General features: G+C 40.7%; 1 protein-coding gene across 2 annotated transcripts in view; it reads right to left on the reverse strand.

Moving 5' to 3' along the window:
• Tdp1 (tyrosyl-DNA phosphodiesterase 1) overlaps window positions 1-19,315 on the reverse strand; it is an 88,681-nt gene that overhangs the window by 14,625 nt on the left and 54,741 nt on the right. Inside the window, exon 14 of one of the 2 annotated variants that reach the window (XM_003472471.5) lies at window positions 672-774. In XM_003472471.5, the coding sequence (XP_003472519.1) occupies window positions 672-774 (103 nt within the window). Of the gene's footprint in view, window positions 1-671; window positions 775-8,587; window positions 8,727-19,315 lie in introns of those variants that run through there. The other variant, XM_063241209.1, reaches the window with a different exon arrangement.

Raw genomic sequence — 19,315 nt, forward strand, 5'->3', positions numbered from 1 at the left:
TGGTCCTCATATGCCAGCAGGCCACTTCATCTGGTGTTCGGCTGCAGGAGCTGTGCATGATTCCAAACCTGGGAGATGAGCATCTGTGCTGGCCATCTTGAGAGACAGCTTCCAACGTGGTCCTTTTCCAGGGACTCAGAGGCACCGCACGCACGTTCTCTGCTAACCCTGCAACTACCTGATGACTCAAGCTTCTCTGCTTCCCAGTTTTGCAGCTGCCCCTCCCTCTTCTGGGTGCGATGCTTTTTCTGCTCTTCTCTCAACCTCATCCTTTAGCCCTGTGCTCTTCCCTCCATCCTCCGGCCTCTGCTGCCCAACTAAGTCCTCCAATTACACTCACCTACAATGTCCATGCTTGGATGGTGCATTCTGTTGGTGACTCACCATTTACCACCTGGTGCTAAAGCTTCACATCTGTTTCCCAACACTTATTTAGTTCAATATTCAGATTAACTTCACTGGTCAATCTGATTGGGATTCCCGCTATACCTGACGAGTAGTAAATTCCTAGGCGCAGCCCAGAGGTTAAGGGCACAGGTTCTGGGTTGGCATTCTGCCCTGCCATCTGCTGACCTTGGGCCTGTCACTGGGACTGAAAGTAGAAAGCTGGGAACAGCAAAGTCAACTCCTTTCCCATGTGGCCAAACAGACGGTTAGAAGGGAAAACTCACAAACACTGATGGGAGGAAGAGGACCCCGAGCTCGTAGGAGCGGATCATCAGCTGGGTGCCGTTCTTCTCCAGCGCTCCCCATGCGGCCTTGGACAGATTTGCGCTGTTGGGGACAAGGACACGGAGAGGGCTGATTCAGTGAGGGTCGTATGTTCACAGCTGCAGGACCGTGGGTCAAAACATATATAGCTATAATCACGTTTATTCAGTTTCTAGCAGAGATGTGGCATTTCTGAAAAGGGACTGTAATTCCTCCTGTGCTATAATCCTTAGATTTGTCTAATTGTTAATTTGGGACAGCTTTACCCTCATCTGCATTTTTCCTTGAGGGCAGCTATTAAAGTAATTATCTTTCCTTAGAAAAAAATTTCGGGAGAGTCTAAAGTCCTCTTTCTATAAGCTTGGTATAGATAAGACTCCGGTTTTCTAGTACAGAAGAGTATTTAAGAGGGCTGGGGGACATTTTGGTAGTAGAGCACTTGTGTAGTATGCAAGAGGCGTTGGGTCTAATCCCTGGTGCCACTCCAAACAAACAAGATTGCAATGAAGAAAAACAACAAAAGTAACAAGAACAACTATGTTAACACTATGTAGAGTAAGCAGCATCTTAAACTTTGTATCTCTTTTTGTCCTTCTCTTTTTTGCCCAGCTTGTGCTAATTTCTACTTTCAAGGCGAAAAAGTAGTTCTGAGGACACTAGATTGCTAATTCTCTCCAGAAAGAAATGGTGTATTTGGAATCATGTTTTATACAGACAAACACTGGCAGATATGGCTAAAAAGAGATCACAGTGCAGCAGAAGGAAAGAGACCAGGAGCAAAACACATCCACAGTGCTCACATGTTGATGCTAAAAAGGCTGCCACTGTGTAAGTGGAGTAAATAGTGGCTGCTAGAGGCTAGGAGTTTGGGAGGACAGAAGGAGGTCTGATAACTGCACTCAATTAAATACTAGTGAACTGCAGAGAAGCAGACTGAATAGAGTTTACAATAATTTATCACACCCTTTATAAAGAACTAGAGGAGCTGGGCATGGTGGCGCATGTGTGTAATCTCGACACTTTGGGAGGCTGAGGTATAAAGGTTAAAAGTTTGAGCCCGGTCTGTGCAACTTAGCTACTTGGGGGAATCCTGTCTCAAAATAAAATAAAATAACATAAAATAAAATAAAATAAAATAGTGAACAAGGGCTAGGGATGCAGCTCAGTGAGAAGGCTGTGGGTTCATTCCCCAGCACCTGTGTGGGAGTTGGGGTACACACTCAGGACACTCGGGAATGGAGACTCCAAGCCCCCAGCACTGTTTGAGAATGTTTTTTTTTTTTTTTCTAACTGCAAATGCTGCAGAGGTGATTCATTAATCAACATGAATTCACTGTAAGGCATTTCTTTTTCCAATTAGGCTTATCCTAATGTATTCCATTTTTAAAAAGCAGAGTAAAATCTTAGCCCTTTGGAACCCTTAGCCTGGCTTGTGGATAGCAAATGTTTCAAGATTCACTAACAGGTGCATCAGCCTCCTTTCTGGTGATGTCGATATGGCTGGAACAGCAGCTACCCCAAAGCAGGTATCAAGTGAGATGAAAAGAATGACTTCCATCCAGAGCTCCACAGGAACACAGGGCGGAATGTGGGAATCAGAGCTAGGAAAACTCTTAAAGCGATGATGCTTTCTCACACCAACAGTGTATTGAGGGACCTTACTGCCTTCCTGATTGGACCACAATAAGGATGGATAGGCTATTTATGATGCTCAGGGAACACTATCATGAAGGTGGCTGTCCCTGTCTGGGTGCCATAGTGATGAAAATGCAAAGAAAGAGATGCTTATGAGAAAGAGGTATTGTGACTTGAGGGGAAAATATTTTCTTTAAATAAAAGTTCAACAAGGGCTAGGCATGGTGGTGCACACCTGTAATTCCAGCATCCGGGAGGCTGAGGCAGAAGGATCACCTGCAGTTCAAGGCCAACTGGGGCTACATAGTGAATTAAAGACCAGGCTGAACTACAGAGCAAGGGACTGTCTGTCCCTCCCTTCTTCCCTCCCTCCCTCCCTGCAAACAAATGTCAAGGAGGCTCTTTGCTTTTAGGGTTCTCACCTTTTAGTCCTAAAAGGTAACCACCTATGCTAAGATACAGGTATAAGAGCACAACTACCCAGTGAGTGTGAAGTTGGAGTATTCTTCCTATGAGTTTCTCTCACTTTCTGGATCATCACTGCCCATGGGGAAGCCTCTTGACTGTCAGCCCACAACACTCAGGCCAGAGACACATTGTGCAAAGTTTGCTCTCATCCTTTCTTCACAAGACGTGTTTCCTCCACACCTCAAAGTTTGTGGGTTTATTCTAAAGATCAGTGAAGACTGTTGGAACTTAGGGAGCTGGGCAACAAAGCAACCCGCTCGCTTCCCTGGTAAGCAGCCGTGAGCCTACCGGCCTGCGGGCTGAGAATCAAACATCCTATTTCCCACTGCACCTTAGCAAAGGGGAAGCAGAGGTCTGAGCATCTCTTGGGAGGATGACTGTATGCAATACAGCAAATAGGGGGGATTTCCTTCTACCATCTCTTTGAAGGCAAGTATTGTTATCACTGTTTTGCTTTGTTTTGATGAACTGTATTCAATACTCTGTTTTGATAGGTTTTATAACGTTCTGTATTTGGACTGATTTTGCAATACCTGATTGAAAGGACAACCATTGTGAAGATAACGAGATATACTATGCTAGCTATTACTGTTATCCCGGTAACCTGCTGTGAAGTTCTGTACCAATTTCACTGCACTGTCTCAACTGGCTTTGTTCTGTCTTGTTCTGTTGTACTTTACTACCTTCAAAAAAAAGGATCAATGGAGCCCAAGGGGACTCCCTTGTAGGTGGCCTCCTCCAACCCCTCCTTTGGAGTTGGCTTCTAAGAGAACTGCAAGTATATGGAACCTTAAAAACTCTCAGGTTCACACTGAGAGACTGACAGTTGCTCGTAGGTTGTCTAGGTGACAAATCAACATCACTTGAAATATCATCTTCAATACTTTTTTATATTCTGAGTAATACTTTGAATTATTGGCACCTGGGGCTGCCAGGAAGATGGGACTGCATTTCCAAAGTGACACTGCCTGTGCCAGTTGTGGGTGGCACATGGACAGCAATCTCTGTGTACAGTAAATGGTTAGTGCGGTTCATAAGGCACAGGAACACCGCATGGCAGCTTACAAAGACCTGCTGCTGCTGCTGCTGCTCAAAGGCCCGAGGAGTTCTAGCTTCTGTTCTCCACTCAGGATCCACCTCCACCAAGAGTGGAGTCCTCACACTGTCCCCTGCCCTTGTCCTGCCCTCTGCCTTATCTCCTTCTGCTCTGTCCCTCAGTGCTCTAGGGTAGTCTATTGTTGCTGGATGTTAGATGGTGGCATCATCACTAGAAAAGGGCACTTCATTTACCTTGATTCTTTGAGGTATGGAGCTCCTGTGTAAGACACAGGATTCTAGAGGGTGGGATTCTGGATGACACATGCTCTGCTGTAAGCCAGAAACTGCCTAAGCAACCAATGAAGTGATAATGAAACGGTGGCTTTGGGGGGACACAGGTGTGCCAGTCAGAAACATAGAACTAAGAGGTTCTATAAAATATCTATCTCAGGAATTTGACATTATACAGCGGTGGGGCTGGTTAAGCGGTGTTTGTAAGACTATTCTCTTTGCTAAGACCGTTTCCTATAAGACTATTTCCTGATGCTGAAACTAAATGTCTACAAGGCCAGCAGAAGCCAGAAGAAGAAAGACTAAGTGGGAAGCAGCAAACCCAAGCCCACGAGGACAGAAGGCCTGTCAGCAAGTGCTGCCTCTGGTGCTGGGGGTGTGGTATCTTACAGAAAGAGCTCGTTTACCATGGAGCTAAATATACATACACATCTGGTGATGGCTGGGACTAGAGAAGCTGGAGGTGACCTAGGGGAGGGTGGAAGGGCCAGCTGTTGTCTCATGCCAGCAGAGCGAGCTAGCACACAGTGATGGGGCGGGTGTGTGTGTGTCCACATGCGCACTAAAAGCAGCAGTTGTCTCACATTTGTCCTCCAAATATCCCGTAAGAATCTCTCTTGGAGCTCACCCTAATCATAAACAAATACAGAAGGGAAGTCTAGAGAATGCAGTTCAGCCTAGCGGGTTGACCTATTACCAAATGCATGGACTGTTTGCATTTGTGTGAAATCCTATTAGGAGGTGATTAGGCTGTGAGGGAGGAGCCCTCATGAATGAGATTCGTCACTCTGGACACGATGGGTGATCAGCAGTCTGCAATCTGGAACGTGGTCTCAGCAGAACCCAACCAGGCTCCCCCCTGACCATGAACTCCAATTTCCAAAACTATGAGAAACAAATGCCTAAATATTTACGGGCTGCTCAGTCTATGCTACTTTGAATAACAGCCCCGACTGAATAGGACATTAAGCCACCACAGCTGCGGTAATGGTCAGCTGTTTAATTACAGTTTATAGGGCCCTTGCTTATAAAGGGCATGGATGGTGGTAGATTACTGTGCTGCCATAGCTTTTCAGATGTGGGCGCTAATTACAAGTTTGCTCAGTCCGCAACATGAAAATTTTGTACTAAAGTTTAAATGTTTAAGATCACACTTAATAATGTATGGCCAAAAACTTTCTAAAGGAAATCTCTGCGAGATGTATACAAGGTCCATGAGGAAGAGTCCAGGGCCCTGATCAGGAGCACAAGGTTTTGTTCCCAGTTCCTCACCAACTGTGGCTCCCCCAGCCACTCATCTTCACCCTGGGCTTTTAGATTCTGGAATGAAGACCATAGCCTGAGGCCAAAAACCCCTTTCCAGACAAGTCTATGAGAGCGGATGAGCTCCATTCCCGTCTAAGCGGAGCACTCCCCCGGTCACTCCTGAGGGGTGCTTATCTGAATGTTCATGGTATCAAGTTGGTGCAACAGCTGTGCAGGAAACAACTGGAGCTACAAGATGACCTCAGGGCCAAACCATGTTCTGTGCATCGTTTTTATGTACTTCTACTGTCCATCTAAAGTTAATTTTGTTCAATCAATGTCCCAAATGTATTTGTTTTATGCATGTATACCCAACTACTACAGAGCCACCTTTGAGAAAAACATCCTTTGTTCACTGAGTTACACTGCTGCCTGGGTTGAAAAATCTGATTATGTTTGTGTCTATTTCTGGATTCCATTCTGTTGTACTGATAGTTTTATGTTGACACCACAGACTTACTGAGTTTTTATGGTAAACCTTGAAATCATGCATTGTAAAGCCTGTTCCTTGCAACTGCCATGGCCTTTGTATGTCTGTGTTAATTTTGGAAATCAGCTTGTTTTTCTACAAAGTTGCCTTGGTTATTTTAAATTCTTGGCATTTCCAAATCCGTTTTGAATTGCTTGATTTTTACAACAGTTTCCACTGGGATTTTGATTGAGACTGTAATGACATCTGTCAATGAACTTGAAAGCAACTGACATAATACCAAATCTCCCAATCCATAAATATATCTTTATATTTAATTTCTTTCAGCTGTGTTTTATGTGCAATTTTTCTGTGTAGGGGTCTTACACATCCTCTGTTTCTAGGTCTCTGATGCTTTTTACTAATACTATGTGTAAAATCTTTAGGTTTCTGTAAGTGTGCATATCATCTGCAAATATAGTTTTACTTCTTCCTTGACAATCTTTGCCTTTTATCTTTCTTGTTTTATTGCACTGGTTATAACCTCCAGTGTAATACTGCAAAGAATTCCACTTAGTATTCAATTTTATATGTGATTTCAATACGACTTTCTCCATACCACTATTCTGCAATCTAAAGTCACTGAAAACCTCCACTGTTACAGTCAATGGAAAATTCTTTGACCTCACCTTTTTCAATCTTGTGGTAGCATGTGACATCCAATGCCTCTGCCCCCTGCACCTGGCTTAACCGGAATATAATATTTTTCTTAATTTCTCTACATGTAAGTGCTTTCTATTTCCAGCCTCTCTGGCTACTCCTTTTATTCTTCCTAACCACTCAATACTGGAGTGCCAGGAATCTGTCCTGCTTCCTATCAAGATACTAACAAAGACACTGTTTCCAGGTTCCTGAAAAACCTGCAAGGGAAAAAAAAAATCTATCTAGAGGTACAGAGGTCCTCTCAAGTCCCATAGATTTCTTATAGTTAAAGCCTTAAGGAAGAGACATTTATAACTGCAAATTTCAAAACATGAGAAAATAAACCCAAATTTACCATGAACAAAATACAACTGAAAGGATTAGATGCACTAGAACTTCAAATGATTGGTCAGTTAGCTGGTAAGTTAAAAAAAAAAACTATATTTAAATGACTTGGAAGTGCAAGAGATCATAAAACAAGAGGAAAAGCAAAGTTTAGTAACAGCTAGGATTCAGCATCTGCTGTGGTACTTGCCAATTGTCACCCTCCCCTTGTGGCAGGGCCTCACACTGAGCTACGTCCACAGCCTCTTCAACTTTTGAAACCGGCTAAACTCAAATTAGTGATCTTGTCTCAGCTTCCCAGGGTTCTAGGATTACAGATGTGTGCCACTACACCTGGTTTATTATTGTTTGAGATATGGTCTTGCCACATAGTCCAAAAAGGCTTTGAAGTCACAGTAATCCTTCTGCCTCAGCCTCCCCAGTGCTGGGATCACAGGCATGCGCCACTGTGCCCAGTTTCAGGCACTGACTTAATTGTTTTACATTTTCTAACTGTTAATCCTCATTCTAAACAATGAATTTCTCTATTATTATTATCCTCATATAATAGGTGAGAAAACTGAAGCTATTTCCTAGGGCATTATAGATAGTAAACAACAGAGCAAGAATTTGAACCCAGGCAGCTGGACTGGTATAAGCTCTAAACCATAAAGCATAGGGTAATTTAGAAGGCCTGAGAAAGAAATATTAAGTCACTGAAAAAACAAAACAAACAACACTGCTATGGAACAAAATAGTAACATCTAAAAGTATCATGAAGTATAAAGAGGATTTGAAGACATTAGGGAGAATATAACTCAAAAGACAAAAAGATGAGAAGTAAGACATGTTAGAAATAAGACATGTTAGCTAGAAAAAAGGGTCTAACAAGCATCTAATAATTATTATTGAAGTGAAACGAAAAGGAAGAGAGTTAATATGCTAATAGCCAATATTTGCAGAGAATTGTTGATAAGTCAGATCACCAGCTTGAAGAACTATAACAAATCCTCTAAGACTAAATGAACATAAATTCATATCAAAGTATCCACTATAGTTATACTGCAGAACCCTCAAGATAAAAGAAAATCATCAAAGGCACCAAAAAGACAGATTTCCCATTAAAGGAACAACAATTAGCAACTTCTCAACAGCAAAAACAGAGCTTGAAAGCCAAGCTGGTAGTACTCTTTAGAGAATTGGGAAAAAATGATTATCAATGGCTTTTAAAATCCTCTTACTTTACATTGAGAAATGAGGGCAAAAATAAAGGCAGTTGTAGAAACGTAAGTCAGAAAACTTGGTGCCAAAAGAAGGATACCATAAAATAACTATAAAGGGACCTACTCTAGAAAAATCAAACCAAATTTGACCGAAAGGACAAGGTTACCAAGAAAAAACTGGAGCAAAAAGAATTAGTAAACTTGTGAGTAAACTTACACAAGAACTGATTGTAAAAATAACAACAATGACTAATTGTGTTAGAAATAACCTACTAAGAGAAATAAGTGACTAAGGCATAAGGAACTTGTTGAGAACACATTTCTTTATGTTTGGAAAGAAAAAAAAATACTGTTAAATTCTTAATAAAATCTTAAAATTAACAGAAGAAAATGGAAGGGTGAGAACTTAATGAATCAACAGAAGGGAGGAAAAACACACAGGCAAAGAAAGAATAACATGGAAACTAAAAAGTACAAAGTTAAAACAATGGAAAATTCAAAGTATAGTAGTACAGATGTGGAACTCAAATGCATTGAAGTTGCCCACAAGATAGAGATTACCAGATTCGATGTATGAGACATACCTCAAACGTGGGTACAAAAATATTAGAAGACATGGGCTTCTCAGAGACAACACCAAAAGCATGATGCATGAAAGAAAAAAAAAATTAGTGAGCTGGGTTTCATTAAAGACTTGTTTTGTGAATAAAACTGTTATGATGAAAAGACAAAGCCTAGCCTGGGAGAAAACCTCTGCAAAACACAGCTAAAACTGGTAGATAAAATATATGAAGAACCCTTAAAATTCATTATGAAATCAAGTAACTTGTTTTAAAAAATGAACAATGGAAACTGATCAGACATCCTGCGTGCGAGCAGGCAGGGATTCACTCACTACTCACACACCCCAGAACGGCCCAAATCTGCAGTACCAGCCCAGCATCAAATGCTGCGGGGAACACACAGTGACAGCACTTGCTTGCTGCTGGTAAAAATGCAGACTAAGACAGCTGCTCTGGAAGACAGGTGAGCAATTTCTAGCAACTAAACACACTTTATGATCCAGACTTTGTGTTGGATCATAAAATAATTCAAAATGGAAAGAAAGCTGACAAACGAAAAAGTAACGCAACTTATATGGGATTGTGATGTAAATATATAAAATATACAGTTATTAAAATTTAATGAGCTATTCAAATAGAAAAGAAAATGATCAGTAGGCAAATAAAAAACTGGGTAAAGGATATTAACTTTGAATACTCAGAAGAACTGAAAATGAATCCTCAGCAAGAAAAAATTTAAAATCTGGAATCCTCTCAAGGCAGCCTGCACTGAGCTGTGGCTCCCGAGTCTACAGTCATTCTGGCCCCAGTGTCCACCCCTGAGCTTTGGTCTCCTTAGACTAGGGCAGCTCTGAGAGCACTTCTGCAAGACAGTCGACCCTGACAACAGGCCTGGGCTGCTGGGTGCTCGCTTTTCTGGCTTCAGACTTGAATCTATCCCTGAACAAACGCTACAGACTGAATTGATCTGTTTACCCTCTCAGAGGATCTAATCTTGTCCATTTTCTACCTTTCAAGGATTTCTTTAGTCTGAAAAAAAAAAATCAATACAAAAAAATCAACAGCATTCCTGTACGCTGTGATCCTACTGAGGAAGAAATTAGGTGAACAATACCATTCACAATAGCTTCAAGAAAAATTCAATACTTAGGATTTAACCTAACAAAGGAATGACAGACCTCTATAATGAAAGTACAGAACTCTGACAAAGGAGATAGAAGAGAACGTCAGAAAATGGAAAGATATCGCTTGTATTTGGTCAAAATGGCCATACTATCAAAACTGATCTTTAATTAACTGTAGTCCCAATTAAAATATCAGTGACATTCCTCACAGGACCTGAGCCAACAATCCTAAAATTCATAAGGAACCCAAAGAGCCCCAGAACAGCAAAAGCAATCCTAGGCAGCAAAAACAAAGAAGGCATCACAATCCTGGACTTCAAGTTATAGTTTTCTACAATCAGTGGGTAAAAAAACAATCTTTAGGTGGGAAAACTGTTTTGTCATCTATACTTCAGACAGAGAACTAATATCTAGAATATGTAAAGAACTCAAAAAAAATTAGATGCCCCAGAAAAAAAGGCCTTGTCAAAAAATGGGCAACGAAATAAGGAGACAATTCTCAAAAGTATGAGTGATCATAAACATATGAAAATAATGTTTAACATCTCTGGTCATTACAGAAATGTGAATTAAAATGACACTAGGATTCTATCTTACTCCAAAAAGAACGGCTATCATCAAGAAATTGAACAATAATGAACGCTGGTGAGGTTGCAAGGAAAAAGGAACTTCTTCACTGTTGGTGGGAGTATGAAGCAGTATAACCACCATGGAAATCAGTGTGAAGATTCCTCAAAAACCTGAAACTAGCTGGGGATATAGGTCAGCAGCACAGCAACTTCCTGGCAAGTGCGAGGTCATGAGTTCGATTCCTGATACAACAACCAAACAAAACAAAACACCCCAAACTGAAACTAGAAATTCCATTTGGTTGAGCTATTTCTTTTCTAGGCATCTTTCCAAAAGAGTTAAAGACAACATGTTATAATGATGTGCATGTATATTCAGCAGCATAACTCATAACAGCTACATCTTGGAAGTGACCTATATGTCCATCAACAGATGAATGAATATAGAAAACAGTATTTATACGCAAGGTTGTGAGTTCGATTACCTGTACCAGGTAAAAAGGATAGATTTAAGTCACTGTCACTTTGAGACAGTAATGTTAAGTGAAGTAAATCAGACACATAAGCTTAAGAACAGCATGGCTTGTCTTATGTGAGAAACCCTAAGTAGAAATAATTAACGAAAAAAATAAAAGAAACAGGAAACAGGCAGATAAATCTTTTGCAAATGGGAAAGGGACCAAAAACTGGAGAGAGGTGGGAGGGGAAGGGGGAGTAAAAAGAATTCAGCTGAGTTATATACATGTACCATCTCCCCCACTATGCAGGGAATCATAAAACACTGCAAACATGTACTAATAAAAACTTTTAAAAAAGCATTTCTCAAAATTCTACCAGTCAAGAACAGCCTCCTTATTTTCTGGCATTCTGAATGTAGGTAAGGTAGGCAAAATGTCTCAATCTAGTCTCTTCATATGCTCCTGCAGTTAATCCTTTCATAAATACAGGTGTCTTTACCAAAGTATGCCAGGGCTGTAGCATGTATTTCTAAGCCACGACTCTGAGTCCCTTCCTAATATACCTCTAATTCAAACACTAGGAAGCCAACAGACATGCAATACAATTGCTGGTCTGAATGGGACTGGGCACCTTGTGTCACTCAAGAGGATGGAGTGGCAGTCAGTCCCTTTGGTTTTCAGTATTAGTCTAATAAACCAGGCACTGATCGTCCTGAAAACAGTCAGATACTGTATCAGAATACTGATTGTTCCTAGGTAAACGTTGATAGTAGTCTTTCAGTAATTGTTTGAGTCCTCATCAACTAGCCTTTGTATTTTTTAAAATTTTTAATTAAAAAGAATTTTTTTATTTTAAAGAAGGTAAAATTAAACAGAACAAAACCGATCATAAGAAAACACAGATTTCAAAGCAAGACCACTGGAGATCTTCACTGTCTATCATACTGTCTCTTGTTTTCTTCCAAATAGTTGTCCATATCTTCACACACAGTAAATTCATACTGAACAATATAGTATTAAGCTGATCAGAACAGGATGATGAAGGCTTTTTAGGTCTTTAAGACCAGACAATAGGGGAGTCAACAATGGCTGCCATAATGTCTCTCATTCTCTTCAAAATAGCATCCATATCTTTACATATGTTGAAATTAAACAAAAGAAAATAGATTAATATCACTCTGGACAGAGAATAATAGTATTGCTAGATTTTATATCATAATGCTACAGAATTAGCACTGGGTATCTTAGTGTCTCTTCTTCTTCAGAGTATCTGTTCATTACATCGTGTGTTATATAATCTATTCTTGTAAACTGTTTATAAGTTCTACATATGCGTGAATCTCTACATGTATACCTATCCTTTCTGTATTATAGGGAAAAACAGATCAAAACAAGACAACAAAACAAAGTCCTAGAAAAACATGAGATGAAAAAGATACATAACATGAGATGAAAAAGATACATAAAACCACAATACTAGGTGATCTACAGTAGTTACTATGATGTCTCTTGTTATTTTCAATAGAACTGTCTATATCATCAGGCATAATATAATTGAACATAGCACTACATAGCAATATTAATAAAAACACAACACTGGAGATACTGTAGGACTTCAAAAGCAGTTAATAATCAAACCGGAATGGTATCTTATTGCATCCTGTCATCTTCAGAGTAGTTGCCTCTACTCTTAGACTTGATACTATCAAGCATACCAAATTCGAATAAAACCAGTCAAGACAAAACAGATCTAACAAACCACATTCAAATAAGATCAGTCATAGTAAGACAATGTAAATAATACAGGGCTTTAGTTTAAGTTAACAGGAAATTAAGGATAGTTACTGTTGTATATCCTGCTATTTTGGAGATAGCTGTCTGTGCTCTCAAATCTAGTACGAGTAGACAGACTGGAACAGAATAAAATCAAACTAAATAGAGTGGTAAGACTAATGTGGCTTTTAAATCCTGATACACTATCAAAAATTTCCTCTGCCTTCTTTTTTTAGACAATTCTCCCCTTTCCCTTTCTCAGGGTGCTTTGTACATTTTGGGTCCCCCTAACTCTTTTGGTTTTTAGATTAGGGAGGCAACCTATTATCTACCTAAGTGGTGCTGAACCTTTTTACCCCTGAGCTTGATCTTGAGCTGTACTCCTTTACCTACTAAAGCCTCAAGGTTTTCCTTCCTTATAGCTGAGTAGCTCTCCACTGCACAAAAGTGTCATGAGTTTCCAACCTATCTGCAGCTGCTGGATGAGCTGTCCCTGTTTCTCTCTGGTTCTCTGTCACATAGAGCATTTTTTTTCTCATCTTTGACTTTCAGTTTATTAACCCTCTTTCAGGTTGAGTATACTTCCTATTCAGAGCATCTCAATGGAGCCTTTCTCCTGATCTACTCTGCCTGTGTTTCTTTTTATTAGTGTATCAAGGTCATCTATGTTAGAGATTATAGCCAACCTTCTCTGTCTCATCTCTGCCATGCTATTTTTCTGCTATTGATTATCTACTTTTCTCCTTCATCTCTGCTCTGTTCATTGAGGCCTTACTGCCACTGTTGCTGGAATCCTGGTATTTTTTTCTAGCTCTCTCTAGAATGTCCTTCAGTATTTTTTGCAGGGTTGGATTGATGATCATGAACTCCCACAATTCCTCTTTGTCATGGAAGCATCTTGTTTCTCCATTAATCTTGAGAGACAGTTTTTCAGGGTACATCAATCTGGATTGGAAGTTGTTTTCTTTCAGGGCTTGGAATACTTTCCTCCAAGCTCTTCTTGATTTGATAGTTTGTGTTGAGAAGTCTGTCATGATTTTGATGGGTTTTCCTTTGCAGGTGATCTGCTTCTTTTCTCTGACTGCTTTTAATATTCTGCTCTTATGATGAGTTTCTGGGATCTTGATTATTATATGTCTGGATGTAGATCTGTTTTGGATGTAGGTGGCTGGAGTTCTATATGCCTCATTTATCTGGATATCATTTCCTTTTCCTATGCTTAGGAAGTTTTCCTTAATTATTTCTGTAATAGCCTTTGTAATTCATTTGTGTTTACTCCTGCTTTTTCACTCACATTTTTTATTCTTAAGTTATAGATCCTCTTGTCATCTTCTAGCCTTTGTATTGATATTTCCTATTTCCTTGTTGTTTTAAGAGATCTTTTCTTTCATGGTCACACATTGTAAATCTATCTTCAAGTTTTGAAAGTCTAACTTTAGTTTCTGTCAAGGCATTTTGCCAGCTTTCAATGGAGTTTTTAATTTCCTGGTAATCTCTTTGGATCTGTTTCATGTATTCTACATTTTGTTTATATTCTTCATCAAAGGTTTCTCTTCTTTTTCTGGGTTTCCCCATTTTTCCTTCTGTGTCTTCTTGAGAGGGGTTTAGTATTTCTTTTATTCATCTTTTTACATCTTGCCTCACTTGGATTAGAATTTCAGTTTTAAGTTCGTCTATGAGGTCATGAAGGTATTTCTTTATTTCCGCTGATGCTGTGGCCAATATTGCATGATTGCTGTCCTGCATCTCTTCTGTATTTACCTCTCCTGGACTTATTTTACCTGGGCCAGTGGCTGGAGGCTTTTTCTCGTTTCTTTCTCTTGTCATGTTTCTGGTTTTTTCAGGTGTATGGTGGAGTTCTTAGGCCCTTTCCCTATTGCTTAAGGTTTTTCTGAAGCGTGCTGGCTGGGTAATTGCTGCCTTCTATAGTTTACTATTGATATGAGGTGCACACAGGGATGATGTGGGGTGGGCCCTCTCCTCTGAGCCAGTCAACTGGCAAGTATCTTCAGCACATTAGTCCGTGTCTTGCAGACGTCACGGGTTCTGGACAGTTTCTTCCCTGGCTATTGGGTTCTGACCAGGGGCATGACCCGGCCCAAGCAGATCCCACCAGTCCTCTTTGGGCCAGGGGTGGCTGGCTGACACCACTGTGGTTCCAGGTTCAGGCCTGTCCTGCTCAATTCCAATATGTTGTCCAGCCGGTCACCCCTTCCACAGGACTCAATTCCTAGCACTCACCACCGATTAATGCAGCTCTGCACGTTGGTTCTACTCTCCTTGCACCATATCCTCCCGCCAAGGGCCCTGGACTTACCAACTCCTGATTTTGGTAGCCGTGATTTCAGTGTGACCGTGAATCGTCTGACTCTAAGGCACGCTCAGCAGAGCGCGGGATTGGCCCCAGTGAGAGTGTCTGGTTCCAGTCTTTGGTCCATGTTTTTCCTTCCTTCCTTTCTTTTTCCTCATTTTCTTCCTGGGTCATGAAAATCCCTTTCCTTTCATCTCATCTTCTCCATGGTGTTAAATTCTAGCATCTGAGTTTTTTTTTTTTTTTAAGAGAGGCTCTCTACTCTGCTACCTATCAAGCCACGATTTTTAGACCTCTATCCTTTGTATTGTTACCGCCCGTTTCCTTGTTATTTTTAAGAAAATTTTCCTTTCATGATCACACATTGCAAACTTGTCTTCAAATTTTGATGGTCTATCCTTAGTTTCTTTCAGTCTTGCCAGCTTTCATTGGAGTTTTTAATTTCCAAGTAATCTCTTGAACCTGCTTCATATATTCTAGATTTTCATTATATTCATTGAACATTTCTCTCCCTTTATGTTCCTTCATTCTTCTGTGTCTTCTTGAGAGGTGCTTAGCATTTCTTTTAATAATCTACTTATATCTTGCTTTACTTGATTAAATATTTCACTTTTGAGCTTGTCCATGAGGCTCCAAAGATATCTCTTTATGTCCACTGATATTGTATGTTTACTGCCCTCAATCTCTTTTGTATTTACCTCTCCCGGATCAATGTTCTCAGGGCTGGGGGCTGGGGACTTTTGCTTGTTTCTTTCTCTTGTCATGTCTTTGGTTTCTTGCAAATAGGTGTTTAGAGGAGGTCCCAGTCTCTTTCCTTCTTGGTTATGATTCTTCTGAAGCACACTGGCTAGGGATTTCTGCCCTCTCCAGTTTGCTATTGGTCCCTGAGGTGCACACAGGAGTAGCATATGCTGGCCCCTCCCCTCCAGGTCAGTCAACCTGCAGGGGCCTTCACTGCATTAGTGTGCGCTGCATATGGAATTGGTTTGGGGCAACTTGTTGGGTCCCAGCCAGGGGCGTGACCTAAGGCCAAGCATATCCCACCAATCTGGTTTGGGAAGGTAACAACTGACTGAAGTTGCTGCTGTTCCTTGTTCCTGCCAGTCCTGCCCAATTCCAACATGTTGTCCATTTGGTGCCCCTTCCCATGGGAGGGTCTTATTCCTAGCACTCACTGTGGGTCAGTGCAGGTCCCTTGCCGGCTCTGTTCTCTTTTGGGCTCACCTCCTCAACCTTCCACTTCAGTGTGACTGTGGTTCTAGCGAATCACAGCTGCAGGAGTTCAGACAGCTTGGTGGAAGTGGCAGGAGTTTGGGCAGCTGAGTCGCAGCAGTGGGAATTCGGATGGCTCAGTAAGTCACAGCTGTACAAGTCTGGGCACCGCAGTGAGAGCACTGTGGCTGCTAATCTTAGCTGCTCCAATGGTAGCCCCAGAACTGCATGTTTGACCAGTTCTTTTCCCTTTAGTTTCTTCCTGGGTCTAGAGGATCCATCTCCTGTCCGGACCTCCCCATGATGTTTTTTTTTTTTTTTTTTAACTAAATAATTTTTTTAATGAATAAGGGAGAGATTGAGATAAAAGAGGACATAACAATATAACAATACAGGTCAAAGCATGACTGTTCAGCAACCTAGTGCTTCACCACCAAATAACCCGACTTAATAGTAGTTACCATAGTGTCTGTCTTTTTCCTTGAAATATTTGGATAAAACTTCATATACTATAGCTTCAAATATTTCCATATCAAGAAGCCCAGAATAAAGCCTTTCCAATTAATAAGGGAAAATTTATAAGGCTTCAAGGCCACATAATGGGGAATCATGATTACCACATATTTTTATATATTTGAATCATTACTTACATTAGGGAAACTATTTGGTATTCACACATGCGAGACTGATTTATTTCACTTATGAGTATGGTCTCAAGCTGCACCCATTTATTGATAAATATCTCAATGTGATCCTTCTTTATAGCTGAGTAATATTCCATTGTATAGAAATACCACAACTTTTTTATCCATTCCTCAGTTGATGGACACTTGGGTTGTTTCCAAGATCTGGTCCCCATGATGTTTTACTCTGGCATCTGAGTTGTCTGTCTCAGGGAGCCTCTGTATTCTGCTGCTTATCTATCCGCCATCTTTAGCTCCTCTAGTCTCCATCAACTAAATACACTGAGTTAATACAACAGATGTTAGAATTGTAATCTGGCCCAGACCTGTGTGGCACTGACAGGGTTTTCTCTGCTCCTGTAGGCAGCCCTCCTGGGATTTCTCTGTGGGGCCTACCTAGTTCTCTCCTACCTCTCTCCTACAGCTTGCACCCAGCTGCCGGCCTGCCCACTCTGTCCCCTCTGCCCTTGGTTCTCTCTCTTGTCCTCTCTTCTTCCTGGAAGGTTTTTCCCTTCACCAACTGCAACCACTTCCTGGACCAGGATGACTCTCAGGCACCTGCAGTTTAAACCTATCATCCAATTTGAACTGGCATCTTCAATCACAAGGCGGATATCTTCTGTTTGGTGTCATCATCACCCCAAACCCAATGCTGCCCAAATGGAATCTACTGGCATATCTTCCCCTCTGAAAACCAGTTCTTTCCTAAATTCCCTTCTAGGCACAGTTTCATTTGGTCAGACTTAATAATCTCAGGCATTCTGGACTTGTCTGCTCCATAGGTGACCATATATAGCTGGTTACTAATTTATTTACCCTACTCTTGTAACTCCTTTTCAATGACACTCCCTAACAGTCCTTGATTATTTTGTTCTGGTAGTTCTCAGAAAGCATCAATGTGTTCTTTTCACTTAAATGCCATTACTTGGCATCTAGGATCTGCCACAAGTGTCTTATTCTGTGCTTTCCAATTTCACTTCCCATTATGCCTTTTCAATGACTCCTCTACTTTTAACTGAATTGACTTACCGAACTCCTCCAGACATGTCTTGTTTACCACTGTCCCCATATTTCTGCACACATTTCTTTGTCCAGGATGCCTTCTGCCCTACTCACCCCTGTAGATGTCTGAGCCTCTTTTCTCTTGCAACTCTTCTCTTTCAAGAGTCTGTCTGTGGCTACTCCAGCCCCCAGACAACACTGAACTGTGCAGATGCTAGGCACGCAAGAAGTGCCAAACTAATTCAACAAAAGGGGTGACATATGGCTTAGAAGATAAATTTATGAAGGTTACTTTGTGTATTATGGTTAGAGAATTTTAAGATTTTTAAATCAAAAATTAAGAGGAAAAAGTGTAATTATTGACAATTAAACACAAAATGGCAGGGCATGGTGGTGCACACCTGAAATCCCAACTGGGGAGGTCAAAGCAGAAAGATTCCAAAGCCAATGCCAGCCTAAGTAGTTTAATGAGACCTTGTCACAAAATAAAAGTTTAAAAGAAAAAAAAGTAGAGGGAGGATGATAAGCTCAGAGTTCTCTATACACATAGAGAGAGTTCAAGGTCGTCCTGAACTATGTAGTGATCCTGACTCAAAAAACAAAAATAAATTTTAAAAATGTTAGTGTAGCAGGATACTGTGTAAGAGAAGAATTTGAATTTACATGCATTTCAATCACAGTTATTAACTTGCTGACCTCTAGGTTCCTGATCTGTAAAGTATGGTACCAAGATCACTGCCGTACAAGAGAAGATGATGTCCAATAAGGTGTGTAAAGTCCTTGGCACACACAGGATGCTTAAAATGTTAGCTATCACTATTGCGAATACCTGGCCGAGTTTATGGGAATTGACTCTTTTTCTAAATGATGGAATTTTCTGGAAGGCAGGTTCTCCCTGTCTCCTAATGCTACAGTTTTGGTGTAAATGGCTCTAAAATTCATTCCCCAGGTGGATTATTCGTTTCATAATCCTGGTATGAGTCACCAAGGAAGACACAGTGAACTTCTATGTTATTTTAAAGGAAATCAAGAGGATTTTTTTTTTTACAAAATACAGCTCTGTGTGTGTGTATGTATATATGTATTTGTGTGTGTGTAATGTGCATATGTATGATGTGTGTGGTACTGTAGGCTCAGGGCCTCTATGCTGAGTTACTAGTTTAGCCCTTCTCATTTTTTATTTTGAGACAAGGGTTTTCTAAGTTGCCAAAGCTAAGTTGTCTAAGTTGTCTCAAACTTGCTATTTTCCTGCCTCAGCCTCCTGAGTAGCTGGTATTATAGGCATGCACCACTGCTTGTGATGTCTCTAACTTTCAATATATGTGACACCAACACACCTACATGTTCCCCAATATTTATGACAGATGGTGACAAAGTACCAGGAGTGTAATAGCATGTTTAAAATCAAATCAGTTCTGCAGATGCGAACTACCTTGTGAGATCAAGCTCCAAAGGGGATGCATCCCGTTAGCTGTGTTAAATGGATCCATCTTTCCCTGATCCCACAGGTAGAG

Source organism: Cavia porcellus, unplaced genomic scaffold (genome assembly GCF_034190915.1).
Source record: "Cavia porcellus strain 051 isolate PalLab524CR breed Dunkin Hartley unplaced genomic scaffold, mCavPor4.1 scaffold_31, whole genome shotgun sequence".
Taxonomy (NCBI): domain Eukaryota; kingdom Metazoa; phylum Chordata; class Mammalia; order Rodentia; family Caviidae; genus Cavia; species Cavia porcellus.